Source organism: Nannospalax galili, unplaced genomic scaffold, assembly GCF_000622305.1.
Source record: "Nannospalax galili isolate Female #2095 unplaced genomic scaffold, S.galili_v1.0 scaffold63, whole genome shotgun sequence".
Taxonomy (NCBI): Eukaryota; Metazoa; Chordata; class Mammalia; order Rodentia; family Spalacidae; genus Nannospalax; species Nannospalax galili.
Window position 1 is genome coordinate 10,319,895 of NW_008355272.1, and position 14,266 is coordinate 10,334,160.

The window sequence follows — 14,266 nt, forward strand, 5'->3', positions numbered from 1 at the left end:
CCTATCGTTTCTAATTGACTTACTGAGTGTTTCACTTGCTTCTTCATTTCTGCCTGAGTATTCTTCAATATTTCTAACTCCTTTCTGAATTCATTTAGAAGTTTATCCCTATCTTCCTTCAGTTCTTTGATTTCTCTTTTTGTGTGTTCTTTAAATTCACTAAATTCTTTTCTCATGTTTATAATTGTTCTTTGAGTTCCATGTCCTGCATTATCTCTAGGGGGTTCTCACTGTACTCCTCTAGAGGACTATTGGTATTTGGTGGGGATATGTTATTTTGGTTTTTCATGTTATTATTTTTTCTCTGTGATTTTCACATGTGAATTTCTTTTGTAGTTTCTGATTCTTGTGTGAGACTCAGGCCTTCAAGTTTAGGTCTGCTTCTTTGTGAACTTTATTTGTCTTTGTGGTTTACTTTGGGGGTATGAAAAGCTGGTTTGTCTAAGCTTCCAGTCCTCTCTTTTGATTTTATATTGGAGTGTCCAGATTGCTTTTGTCTTCAGGATTTCCCACAGAGGCCCAATTCAGATGAAGGTCAGATGTTTTTGGGCTTTCTCCTAAGGTCTGGATCCCTCCAGGGACACTTTTGGCCTCAGGAATTTGGGAGTTGGACTGGCCTTGGAGCCTGGCCCAGGAAAGATGCTGGTCTAGGGCAGCTGGTGGCCATGCCACCCAAAGTTGCAAAGGCAGATGGGGTGGGAAGAGGCCCCAAGGACTCCAGGGGACTGTACTGAGGAGCTGGGTTGGTCTGGATGCAAAGGTTCAGGAAGGGGAAAGGTCAGCCCTGCCTCCCAGAAAGAGGCTGGTGTGTGATGCAGGCCCAAGGAAGCAGAGGGATGTGAGCGCAGGGCCAGGCCCAAAAGTAGGGCTCCTGGGGCCCAGAGAAGGCACTAAGTTGGTCTGGATGAAAAGGATCAGGAAGCAATATTGGTTCCCCAGGTGTCTGGAGCCCCAGCACAAAGAATGGGGCAGGACCCAAACCATGAGGAGAGAGTGGAGGGGGAGATGGGAGGGTGAATGAGGCTGGGGGAGTCAAGGCACGGAGGGCGCGACCCAAACTATAAGGAGAGAGTGGAGGGGGAGATCGGAGGGTGAATGAGGCTGGGGGAGTCAAGGCACGGAGGGCGCAATGGACTTGCCCAGGAGAGAGGCCTGTGGGTAGGAGAGAGGCCTGAGGCAGGTCCTGCAGGCCCAGGGAAGCAGAAGGAGGTCTTTTTGTTCTTTTTGAGGCAGGGTCTCCCTGTAGCCACAGCTGTCCTTATAAGGAGAGAGTGGAGGGGGAGATCGGAGGGTGAATGAGGCTGGGGGAGTCAAGGCACGGAGGGCGCAATGGACTTGCCCAGGAGAGAGGCCTGTGGGTAGGAGAGAGGCCTGAGGCAGGTCCTGCAGGCCCAGGGAAGCAGAAGGAGGTCTTTTTGTTCTTTTTGAGGCAGGGTCTCCCTGTAGCCACAGCTGTCCTGGAACTCACTATGTAGACCAGGCTGGCCTTGAACTCAAAGTGATCTGCCTGCCTCTGCCTCCCAAGTGCTGGGATTAAAGGCATGGACCACCATGCCCAGCCCAGCATTATTTTTTTTTAAACAGGGTCTAATGAAGTCCAAGCACTCTGTGAAGCCAAGAATGACCTGATCCTCTGGCCTCCACCTCCCTAGTGCTGGGATTACAGGTATACAGAATTGCACCCAGTTTATGCAGTGCTGGGGATCCAGCCTAGGATTCCATGCCTGCTAGGCAAGCACCCTAGGAACTGAGCCACATCCCCAGCCTAGTTTGAACAGAGATACCCCACTTGGGTAGATAAAGCTGCACCCAGAAGCCATAAGTTATTCAGTAAAAATCCCAGTGCTGAGGGTGAACTACTTCCCTATGAATTGCTGAAGACACCACCTGCTCTGGCCAAAGGACACAGAGAAATCAAGCTGAAACTAGAAGTTTCCTCCCTGGTGGCTAGCCCTCATAATGTCAGATGGTGCTATGCAGGCCGCTGGGGGAGCACTGTCACTTATAGTATTACTCAGCTGTGGACCCTGTGCGTAACACTCACTGACTGGCCAGTCAATTCTGTTATGGTCAACCACGTTCTAACTGAATTTGAGGTCCTCTCTACTGGAGAGAATTCACATGTGTATTGTTGACCTGGTCAAAAGCCTTTGGCTGGGGAGTTCCTAGACCTTAATGGGGAAGTTATTACTGTTGTTTTGCTAAGTGGACACAATGTCCCCATCAAATTGCCTTCTAATTATGTCATGTCTATAGATCCCTGCTTTGCTCAGAGAAGCTTCTTTTAGCAGTTGTCAGTGGTGACTGCAGAGACTCATAACTAGTCAAAGTACCAAGATTAAGTGGCTGTTAAATGCTCAGCCATAAATGGGACATCTCTATCAAGCCTCCAAGGTTCAGGGAGCATCACAGATAAGGATGCAGAAAGAATGTAAGGGCTGGAGGAGCAGGTAGAATGCTGCGGGATGCTGTCTTCCAGGTACCACAAGGCCACTGCAGTCCTGAACTCACAGCAGCTATGGTCACCTGCACAAGACCTGTGCATGCCTGAGCTCATCTGTATGCTGTCATGGAATGGGGGGAGGGGTTCACAAGGCCCTGGCCCTCCCTGAAGATTTATGGGCAGTTAGTATTTGCGCTACGGCAAGGAGACATTTTCTTCAGTGGTGTAGCCAATGGAAGGGTGCCTCTGCTCCTGTAAATAACCCTTCACCCATGCTTCTGTGAGCAACCCTAATGAAATTCATTAGATCACACACACAAAAAGAAGTAAGATATGAAAGTAGAAGGGGGCTAAATGGAAAGAGAAAAGGCTCACACCCGGGAGGCAAAGGCAGATGGGCCAGCCTGGTCTATATATTGAGTTCCAGGCCAGCTGTGCCTAAAAGAAGACCCTGTCTCAAAAAAAAAAAAAAGTTGACTCTTTGGGGATTTGGGAAAGAGCAAAGACCCATCAATACCAAAGGTCAGATGTCATCCAATTACCCTGTGAGGGCATATGTTCGGAGTTGACTTCCAGAAAACTCTAAATCTTATCAAATACTGAGCAAGAAGCCACTATGAAATATTCAGTATCCTTCCTTCTCCCTAAGACCTCACTCCGTAATTCCTCTGGAGTATACAAAAACCTAAAGCCATCTTCTATTTTCCAGACCAGGGCTTAAGAGGCTGGAGAAAAGAGCAGGACAAATTTGTCTTGCTTGTGTTCTGCCTGAAAGAGGCTGGTCTGTGGTCAAATTTGAAATTCATATTTTTCACTCCTTCCTTAATGATGCCAGGCTCAGGCCAATCCCATGTGTTCCTGGTTTCATTTTGGCTTCATTCATGCTTGTCTAGCTTAGAGAGAAGACCACAAAAAGTCTAATTACAAAGGCCTCTTCTTACCCCATCTCCTCACCCCTCCCATGACATGGAGACTTTAAACATAAATCAACACCAACATGGCTCACTGTCAGGGAGGAACCCACAACTGGGTTGTCTAGGGCACTGGGAGCTGCCAGGAAGTGTCACTAAACAAAGGCAAGGAGATCACAGAAAAGACTGGAAGGCCATGGGATGACACACCACTGCTCTACCTTGTGGCTTTCTCCATGATCACACTGCACAAGTCGGTCATCCTGTAACGTCTGCCTGGGCCTGCTCATGTCCTCTCCAGTACATCCAGGCTGAGCTATGCTCCCTAAGCAAGAGAAAAGGATAAACAGTGGGGCTCCAACAGCTGGACAACTGCAAGATCAGTAACATACCAGAACCTCTCCCAACATATTGATGCTTCGCCCCCATTCCATCTCCTTGATTCCCCACTCTGACCTTTGCTACAGTGCTCTCCCCTGAGGACACCTGTCAGGGGACACAAGGTGGTGGTTCGGGGTTGGGGATGTAGCTCAGTTGGTAGAGTGCTTGCCTAGCATGCATGAAGCTTTGGGTTAGATCTCCAGAATCAAATAAACATGTGTGGTGGCACACACCTGTAACCCTAGCACGTGAGAGGTGGAGGCAGAAGAGTGAGAAGTTCAAGGTTATCCTTAGCAACATAACACGTTTGAGTCCAGTCTGAGACACAGGAGTGTCAGAATGGTGGCTCTACTCAAAGGTTTCCCAGCTGGGACTGTGATCTTTTCCTCCAAGCATTTTCCCAGGTCCTCTCTGCTCGATGCCAATGTTTCTCCCAAAAGAGGCCAAAGCACCATGCTAACTAAGCCTCTTCCCCTCTTGCCAAATCAGTACCAGTTTGGAAAGATGACTTTCTTGTACTACTGTATGCCTCCCTATACCCCCAAAATCTGTGTGGGTCCAGGGAGTCAGCTCCTGAAGCGGGGTGGAGGGTGGGGGAGAATTCACATTGAATTTGAGCTAAAAATAGATATGTAATGCATTTTTTTGGCTAAATAACAAATACATTGCTTAGTTGTTATCTATAAGTAAAATTTCAAGTTTATTTACAGAACTGTATATATTAACAAGATGTATATATTGACAAATACAATTCTAAACACTTAAAAACAACTCCAGCACACTTTAGCTCTCTCTAATACAGTTTTTAAATGATGTAGGAGTAGCTGCCCATGGACTGTTTGTAAATGACTTCAAAGACCTCATCAGCCTCATCTTCTTACTCTCTAATTCCTAAGAAAGCACCTGACTATTCAACTGGCTCATCTCAAACGAAATAATGAAAGAATACGTGAAAATATGGATGTATGGATGAAAAGGATTAATCTATTCTCAATTTTCTATTTTTCCTGTTATTTTATGTGCTATTGGACAATTCATGATAGAAGCAATCAAATATTTACTTGAAATTGTTCCTACCAATTGTTTAATAATTTTTAGTGACTGCATTAATTGAAAGGATGAGTATACTGAAACACCAGACATACACACAAATCAATGGTAGACTCCCACAGCGATCCAGGACTGTAATGCATGACAGTGGCCACTAGGGGGAGCCATGAAACCTGCCAAAGAACAGCGTCAAACAAAAAACCTGCAGCATTTGGTTTGGCTCTGCACTTCCAAGCACACTGGATCACAAAACTGCTGTTGCTGCTGTGCTGTATAATGTACAGCTCATGAGAACAAGCTGAAACAAGTTAGAGCTTCAGTTTCCTGGGCCTCAGACTTTTAGAAAATAGGGCCCCCTCCCCATCTCCAGTTGTTCACATCTCTATACATAATCTCTCTTTTTTAAATAAATGTAAGTGGAAGAAAAAATTTTTTTCTGCGGCTGAAAAGGGAACCCATGATAAATTCATCTGGAAAAAGAAAACAAAATTGTGAGCCTTTAGAAAGAAAAACATTTTGAAAACAGTATGCAATTATTTCCTACCTCCAGCAACATTTGTTTTTTCAAAAGAACATTTCATGACTGACATATCCAATTTCATTCCCTCCAGTAAAGAAACTTCAGGCATGTGCAGACTGACTGGGAAATCACATCAGATGGAATTATGATCCTATTGGTCAGATTTCAAAGGCTTCTTAAGTAATTGAGTATAGGGAAAAAAGAAATTTCCCACAAACTTCTCTCAAAAGGTCTGAAAAAAACTAAGTATTTTCAGGGTCATTATAAGCCACAGATGTTATCAACAGCCAGGACTGCAAACTTTAAAAGACCTAGTCCACAAATGAGACTGATTCAAAAATAGATTCTAAAACATTTGCAGGGCACCCAAGTGACTTTCCCTTTGAAATACTGTACATGCTCCAGACTTCTTTAAAGTTAGAAGCAATTGGCTCCACTGGGATGTTTGCTTACAGTATCATTTCTACCACATAGGAAATTGTAGGGACCCTTTAAGAGAAGTAAAGGAGCAAGTATTAGAATTGGAAAACAAGTCAAAAAAAAAAAAAAAAAAAACCAACTCCAAGAACCACTGGCTAATTAAAGACTGAAATTAAATGGTCTGATGAGATGGCCTGGGGTAGAGAACATTCCAGAACATATGGGACCTGTGAGAAATTTTAGCCGGCTAACACTTGCTCATCTCCATGAACAGAGAAACATATTAAAAGCAGAACATGGCCAGCATCTTTGCTGATCTTTGCTGTGTCCTCAGCCCCTGCTCACCAACTTGGAAAACCCCAGGAATGTCAGTATAACTGACATGAGTCACAAGACAAAGCTGATCTGCTGAAGGCTCACCCAGTGCCTGGGCGTCCTGGGGAGACAAAAGGTACAGGTGACACTAGAAATTTGCCAGGACTTATAAGGAGTGAAAAGACTCTTAGAATCTTTTGTTTCCTCAAAACTTACAAAGTTTTAGTAATATAATTATAGCCTAATTATAATGATGACCCTTCTTCCTTCAAGGGACTTGAGCAGGCTTCTGGAACATACTCTGTGAAAATTCTATCATTTACTGTTTGAAAGTAGGAGCTGGTGACTCTCCGAGGGGATTAAAGTGACAGGTTTGGCATGTGATTTCCAGCTCAGCTTCCTCTGTCCGGGCCACACAGACTCCCAGCTCTTGAAATAACCCCCAGTAGAATTCTCTGGGAGGAAGCCATCCCCCCAATTAGACCAAAACATCCTCCTCCCTGCCTAGCCCTCCGGCCAGCTCAATTTTCACATTTCAGTCCCAGTCAAGGAATGGCTGCGTGTCCAAGCACAAAGTCGTGAGCCTCATTTATGAAACTCATCTGTAAACCCATGCTGCGGGCCAGCTCCATGCCCAGGGATGTGGACTGGCTTCACTTCACTCCCAACGCAATGCCACAGGGCAAGTCACTTAACTGCCTCATTAGGATCACAGTCACAACCCTGCCACTGCCTCCTTCCCTGGTACTTGGTCACCCCATTAGTATCTGTAAGGATCCATTAAGCCTTCCAGCTGAAAGGCACCATGAAAGCAAAACCTATCACTATTATCATCAATACACTCCCAGGCACTTACTTGTCTGTCACCACCTGAGGGAAGGCAGTCACCCACATCGAGAGAGCCTATACCTCAGGCCATAGGCCCCTAATGAGCCACCTACAGCTGTAGAAACATCCAGATGAATCTGATGGGTCTCACATCCCAGAAGAGAAGAAAAGGCAGTGCTCTAACTTAAGGCAGTAAATGTCAACTGCTGGAACCTTGTCTCCCAGGGACAAGTGTGGCCTGTAATATCCAGGGCCCGACCCAGCCTCCTTGGGCCCTTACATGGAACCTAAGCTTAGGAGCCTGCAATGTGCAATCTTCCCCCCATGGGAGAGTCAGAAAGCAACCTGGAAATCCTTGGACAAGACTTCTGCATTCCCTTCTGGCCACATTTCATCCCCTCCCTCCCCTGGGGACCTGCCATCAAAGTTCTATGTTGCTCCCTCAAAGACCCCTCCTCTATTCAAACCCCACTGACAGACAAACCAGGGCACTGTCTGGAATCACCCATAACTGAAGAGACCACGGTTAACAGGGAGCTAAACAGCAGTACATCTGAAGGGCATCATACTATGCTGTTAAGCAAAAGAAGGCGATTGCATTGATGAACCCATAGCAGCTGTGGATATCTGCATAAGATCAAGACAGTCAAAATTTCAGCACAGATGGGGGAGGAACTCACAAGGCCGCACTGCTAGCTGAGGAGCTACTGGAAGCTGATGGTAGCTGGGGAGGGGACAGTCATCTTTCTTTGGGGTCACAGCCCATGCTCCAGTGGATGGCCCCACATTCATGCACACACATGCAGTAGTAATTGGATGCAGGGGGAAATAAACTTTAAAGATTTTTTTTTTAAGAGGACATGAAAGGAAAGGGACATGTCGGGAGAGTTCAGGGGGAGTTAGAGGAGGAAATGGGGGTGGATATGATCGTAATTCATTGTGTACATGTTTGACATTCTCAAAGAATAAAGAAAAACAATAATAATAATAATAATGAGAAGATGAGGGGTTGGACAGCTGGCTCAGTCGGTAAAGTGCCGGCTGTGTAAGTATAAGGATCTGAGTTCAAGTCCCCAGCATCCACATAAAAGCCAGGCAGGGCGGTGTGTTTCTACAGCCCCAGCACTAGGGCAGGGGCACAGGAGGATCCCTGGAGCTCACTGGCCAGGCAGTCTAACCTAATCAATGAGCTCAAGGTTCACTGAGAGACCCTGTCTCAAAAAATAAGGTGGAAAAATGATAGAAGTCACCAAATATCTACCTCTGTCCTACATATGCACACACATACATATCACACACGCATACAAACACACACACACGCACACACATGCACACATATATACACACACACATACACAAAATGATGATTTTCACATTACTGTTTAGGTAGTTGTGTGTACCCTGCACAGGAAAGAGAGACAGAAGACTGGTTTGTCACAGCAACCCTTTAAGCATGGTTTGAATTTTCAACCAAGGGTATATGTTACCCCCTCAAAATAACATTTTCACCCAATCCTCAGCCACACGGAGGAACAGAGGGAAATGATCTTCTTAGATGTCTAAATGAACTAGTCTAATAACAAAAGGGAGACCCTTGGTCTCAGAGAGCTTGCAGTTGCTAAATTGAGAGAGCGTTTGAGCCGGATGGATGAGAAGGTTTGCTTTAGTCAGGAAGGAGAAACTAAAAAGGAGCAAATGCCCCCCAGCCACTTCAGTCCCTCCTTCACTCTGCTACAAATTCAACAGAAATAACATATACATTAATCAAATTCAATCAATGGAAGTGAAACTGTCCCAGTTACTGGCAGCTGAGAATAAACACTAGGGATAATTAGGCCCAAGAGCAGATTTCCACCCCACTCACCTTCTGGAAGTCTTGCCTCCTGAAGATAAACCTTGAGCCAGATGTTGGCTCTCTGGCCCCAGGCCCCTGGGGGTTCCACCTCCCACAGGCGTCCTCGATGAGCTGGACAGGCCAGCAGGAACTGCCTGAGGACTGGGAGGGAGAGAGGTGCTTGTGAGTCAGTTAAATGGACTGGTTCACCCAGCCAGCTCTCTCTGGGGCATACACACAGCTGCTTTCAGCTCCTCTGGCAGTCACCCCCACCTCACTGCTCAGACTCTGCTGCACTAAACCCCTTTCACCAACCTCCCAGGGCTACAGCATCCTCCCTGCTCATCTCCCACTCCCACGCCATCCATCTATCCAACACAGGGTTTCTAGGGCTGTAATTACAAAATAGCCATCTCTTGGTATCCACGGATATAGATATAAAAATCCAAGGAGGCTACACTTATATAAAAGTCAGGCACAGCATTGCCATGGACCCTACATCCATCCTCCTGTGAACTTTCCATCCTCTAGATGCCTTTCAGCACCTGATGCAATGTAGATGCCATGTCAATCACTGTTAGAACATACTGTTTAGGGGATAATGACAAGGGAAAATGCCTATATGGGTTCAGCACAGATGCAACTTTTTTCATGTTTTCAGCCCACAATTGGTTTGAATTCAAGAACTGGAATCCCCAGATACAGAGAGCCAGCACTACAACACAAGTTGATTTCTCAAAGTTCTGCAGGCCAGAAGTCTACAACACAGGTACCTCAGGTTGGTTTGCTCTGAGGCCTCCCTCCTGGACTTCCTGAGTGTCTTCTCTGTGTCCTCAAATGGCCATGTCTATGTGCATCCTTCAGGTCACTCATCTTAGACGGGTGCCAGTCCTTTTGAATTAAGCCTCCACTTTTATTACCTCATTTGACCTTAATGACCATTAAGGGCACACTATCTCCAAATACAGCCAACATATGAATTTGGGGGAGATACAATTCAGTCTCCAACATGCTCCCTCCCCCAGGTGCTCCCTTCACACAGATGCTTTCAGTTCATCCTTGGAGACTCTGGAATCCCAACAGCCCCAGAAAGCTGGTAGATTTTAAAGCCCAAGTTTCTTGGATAAGCACTTCACACAGCAGCATCACCCTACCCTCCTCACCAGACAAATGGGAAGTTGCTTCTGGCCTGCGGGTCACTATGGGAGTGTCAGCGAGCACTGTCCTACCTTTTGTAGGCCCGGGGCAAAAGCACAGATGGAATATCCACTGACTGCAATGCTATCTGACAGGTGGAAACAAGCCAACAAAATGCTGGGTGTAGCCTGCCCTCCTAGCCTGACAAATCTTACTTATCAGGGAAAGCCAGCTCCAACTCTAGACTTTGTGGATACCTTGGAGTTGTTCATTGGAGTGTGGCACTACCAGAAGTGACTCCAGCTTGCAGCCCACCGTGCTCCTGCTGCCCTGCTTCCTCACCCACCCCTCAAGGGGGCTGTGTACACAGTGAAGACACCCACCCTCATGCCACAGATGTCCTGGAGCTCAAGGCTATACAAGTAGGTCACCCTCCCAAGCACAGACCCAGGGTTAAAGCACAAACAGGCTCTTGGTAGGCAGTGACAGGCATTCTGGGGCCCTGATACTCTGACCAGGTGTAGAAGGAGAAGTAGGCACAGCTCAGTACATCGACTTGGGTCTACAGAGTTCTCATCCCATGGAAAGGGGTGCAGCTAAAAAAGGACTTGAAGCGGTACAGGGCGGGAGGAAGGCAGAACTGTCCTCAGTTAAAGGCTCTTAGGGCCTGAGGGTGACTGAATCCCCAACAGAAGTATAATCCAGAGTTGGCACATTCAGGTCTCTCTCTGTAGGAAGAGACAGAGGAGGAATGGCAGGGATCTGCAACATGGGCCCTGGGATAGCTCTGTCTTTGCAGCCTGTGCCCACCTGGGAAACAAACAGGCTCCTCAGCTCCTTTGACAAGATGGACTGGGAGCCTGAGGTGGCCTGCACTGGGTAGAGCAGCTAACTCCAAGTCTCAGGATCGAACCCTGAATGAAGAGAGAGCTCTGGGGATGTGACTGTGAATGCCTGGGGCCTCTGAATTCCCCAGTACTCAAAAGCCAGCTCCACCATGCAGGAAGCCTCCAGCATGCTCTCTGCAGAAATTAAAGGCTTTCCAGAGTTTAACAACAGCTGGAGGGCTTGAAAAATACAATGAAACAACTAAAGGCACTTGAGGGAAAGTATGTGGTCAGCTGTTTTCCTTTGTGATTTCTCAGGCTGGGAAAGGTTTCCTTTGTGAGATCAAATATGAGGCATCTCTAGTTAAGCAAAAGCTGGGGGAAGGAGGAGAAGCCAAGGCCTGTATCTACCTTCATCTACCCAGAGAGCTCTGAGAACCTCCTACCCTCGAGCTGCCAAGATGCACATGTATTATTAGTCACCATTACCCAAATGCTCACATGGGACACAAGTTGGGGTTACCTTGATACATGGTAGGAGAAATTGGGCAACTGACCCCCAGGGCCTCTTCTTCTTGAAAAGTGTCACAAAAGTCCTGCAGCATGGCTGTCCCCAGGCCTTGTCGACGGCATTTCTTCCTGACAAACACAGTATCAAAGACAGGTAGCTGGTAGCATGCATTAGTGCCATTGCCACACAGGCTGCCTGCAAGAAAGCAAGAGATACAGGCTGTTCCCAGGGTTGGATGGTGACCCAGCTAAATCTGGAGGGTCCCCTGCATAGCCAGGGTCATTGGTACCACCTGAGAGCAGAATTAGTTTCACAAACTAAATAATAGATGATAAGATGCCAGATCACTCCAAAATACAAGTTCTCCAACTGACCCAACTGTTTTCTTCAAAGAGCCACATTGGTAAGGCTCCAAGCACAGGAAATGGACTAAGACTGTTGCACTGAGATGAAAAGTCAGCCAGGGCCTCATGGACCCAGTCTTCTCAGGTCTCTCTCCTTATGGAGACCCTTGGAGCTGAAGAGGATTATCCAGGCAACATCAAAATTCCCCTGCATAAGTGAAGCCAGATCACATGTGAACTGGGAAACCAACCAGATCCATCTCTAGGTAAAGATGTGTTCAGTCAACTCCAGTAAGTGCTCACAGCATCCAGTTCTGCAAAGTGCATAGACCCTACCACACCCTGCTTCCCATGAAGCTTCAGGGACTGCTGTGGCTGAGTAGGTGAGGCCTGTATTGGCACCCTGCCCACTCCACTTTTCCACCTTGAACTTTACTGTAACCAATGTTAACACCAACATGGTTGCTGTTTCTGCAACAAGAACTTGGCCTGGGGCGTCAATCACTTCTGTTACCACCAGACCCAGAACATTACTTTTACATCAAGCCTGCTAACCCACCTTCTTCACTCCTCGGTGCCCAGGTGCCTAAGCTGCAGGCACGATAGGGCAGAAGAACGAATGTGCAGTGTGCTCAGCTCCTACTGGGAGAGGTAGTGCTTGTCCCTGCCAAGATTCAGAAAGTAGATAGCTTCACAAGCCTAAAAAAGACACAGATTCTAATCTGATGGATTGAATTGCAAGATACATACCACTGTGGAGAATTGTTCCCAAAACTGGCCATAGTGATTCCCTTACTACATCCACACCCCGTTCTGTATGATTTTGAAGTTTTGCCCATCAAGAGATGGGATCTGTTCCTGTCTCCTTCAGTCTAGGCTGGCCTGTGACTTGCTTTAGCAACAGAATGAAGCAGCATGACAGACAGGATGCCAACTCAGAGCCTAGGCCTCCTATGGTTCAGTGTACCTCAAGTTCTCTCTCAGATAGCTATCATCCATCACAAAAACAAGTATAGGCCAGCCTGGTATCATGAAAGAAATGTGGCCTGGGAGTTCTAGGAACCCACTCTACCTTTAGTTGGCCCAAGAAGCATGACCACTTAACAAGAAGGTTCCAATAGACACACATGTAGCCCACCAAGACTAGAAAACCATCTAGCAGAGCCCAGCCCCAAGTGCCAACTGAAAGAACTTTTAGTTAAATGAAGTTATTATTTTATGCCATGAATGAATAGTGGATAATTTACGTCCAATGAGGAAACACAATCCAATGAAGGCAGTCATTGTAAAAATATCTGAGACTTCAGCTTCAACCTACTTGAAAAGATATTATCAATTTGTTTGTCTTCAATTTCTATTAAAAGGAGGACAGCTTCATCCTAGTGTGAAATCTTCTAAAGCTAAGAAAGTTTAAATTTAAATAAAGATGCACCTCCATTCACCACAGAATTAAAAAGAAGAAAATATATAGGAATATATTTTTTTAAGATAACAAAGGCAAAATTTTTATTTACAACAAAGGAAAACACATAGAAACCATTGTTTTATAATGACTTTTAGTTTGCTTACTTTGTTTTGTTTTTTAAGACAAAGTCTTACTATGTGGCCCAGGTTGACCTAGATCTCAGGATCCTCCTGCCTCAGCCTCCTGGGATTATAGATGTGCACCACCATGACTGACTATAATACTTCATTATTACACTTTAAAGTACAGTAAGAATTATCCTATATTCACACATATTATATAGTACTCCCAATATTGTAATTTTTCCAAAATTCTCAAACCTTAACAAAAGCATTTTGTTATGATATTATAAGTAAGTTAAAAGTACAACTTACTATGGCAGGCGCATGCAAAATATCCCTTATCAATATAGACAAAAATTTTTGAAACAAATTGATTTATTCAGTTTCATGGTTTTGTTTACACTTTAGGCATTAGGATTTTTGTCTTCTTATGGAATTGGAATGGACTATGATCAAGCAAAGGTAAAGTTAATTCTACTTTTTCAAGAATAAAACTGATTTATTTAAAAGAAACATTGAACAGACTCTGTTCTTAAAGAGGCTTATTCTACTGCGGTCGTTAAAAGCACCAGCTCAACCGGGAAGCTCAACAGGGAAATTAAGCAATCTGCCACATTTTTTTTTAACAATTTGTCTCATATATCAGGTACTTTATTGAAGGTAGGTAATATCTCCTTTATGATTTTAAGATGATAAACTGAAATACCAAATGCCAAGTCCTTATCACAGACTCAGCAACTTGGTAACTCCCCAATAAATGGAAGCTGTCCTAACAGAGCAGATTGAACTTTGGAATTTATTTTGGAGTAGCTCAAGGCTCACTACTGGGATAGAAGTGAAAAAGTAGTGCTTGATGTGAGTTCCAAATTTGGAAAACCAATATAATTATTTTTGTACCTTAGGCACTGATATATTATACCTTTGGAAGTGCTGGAGGAAGCATGATGTCCCAGATGATTCTGGTTTGTAAATTAAACATTTTTTATGTCTATGAGTGTATTCCCTGCATGTATGTAAGTGTACCCCTGTTCTGCAGTGCCCATGGAGGTCAGAAGAGGGTGTTGGATTCCCTGGAATTGGAGTTATGGATGGTTGGTAGCTGCCATGTGGGTGCTGGGAACTGAACCCAGCTCCTCTGCAAGAGCAGCCAATGCTCTTAACCACTGAGCCATCTCTCTAGCCCCTAAATTAAATATTCTTAAGTGAAAATAGGTGAAT

At 45.4% G+C, this 14,266-nt stretch overlaps 1 protein-coding gene across 1 annotated transcript in view; it reads right to left on the reverse strand.

The window, feature by feature from the left end:
- Nucleotides 1-14,266, reverse strand: part of Fam169b (family with sequence similarity 169 member B) — a 79,552-nt gene that overhangs the window by 7,468 nt on the left and 57,818 nt on the right. The window contains exons 6-8 of the mRNA XM_029555686.1: nucleotides 11,190-11,372; nucleotides 8,733-8,864; nucleotides 3,576-3,679 (exon numbers count right to left, since the gene is read on the reverse strand). Of these exons, the coding sequence (XP_029411546.1) occupies nucleotides 3,576-3,679; nucleotides 8,733-8,864; nucleotides 11,190-11,372 (419 nt within the window). The remainder of the gene's footprint in view (nucleotides 1-3,575; nucleotides 3,680-8,732; nucleotides 8,865-11,189; nucleotides 11,373-14,266) is intronic.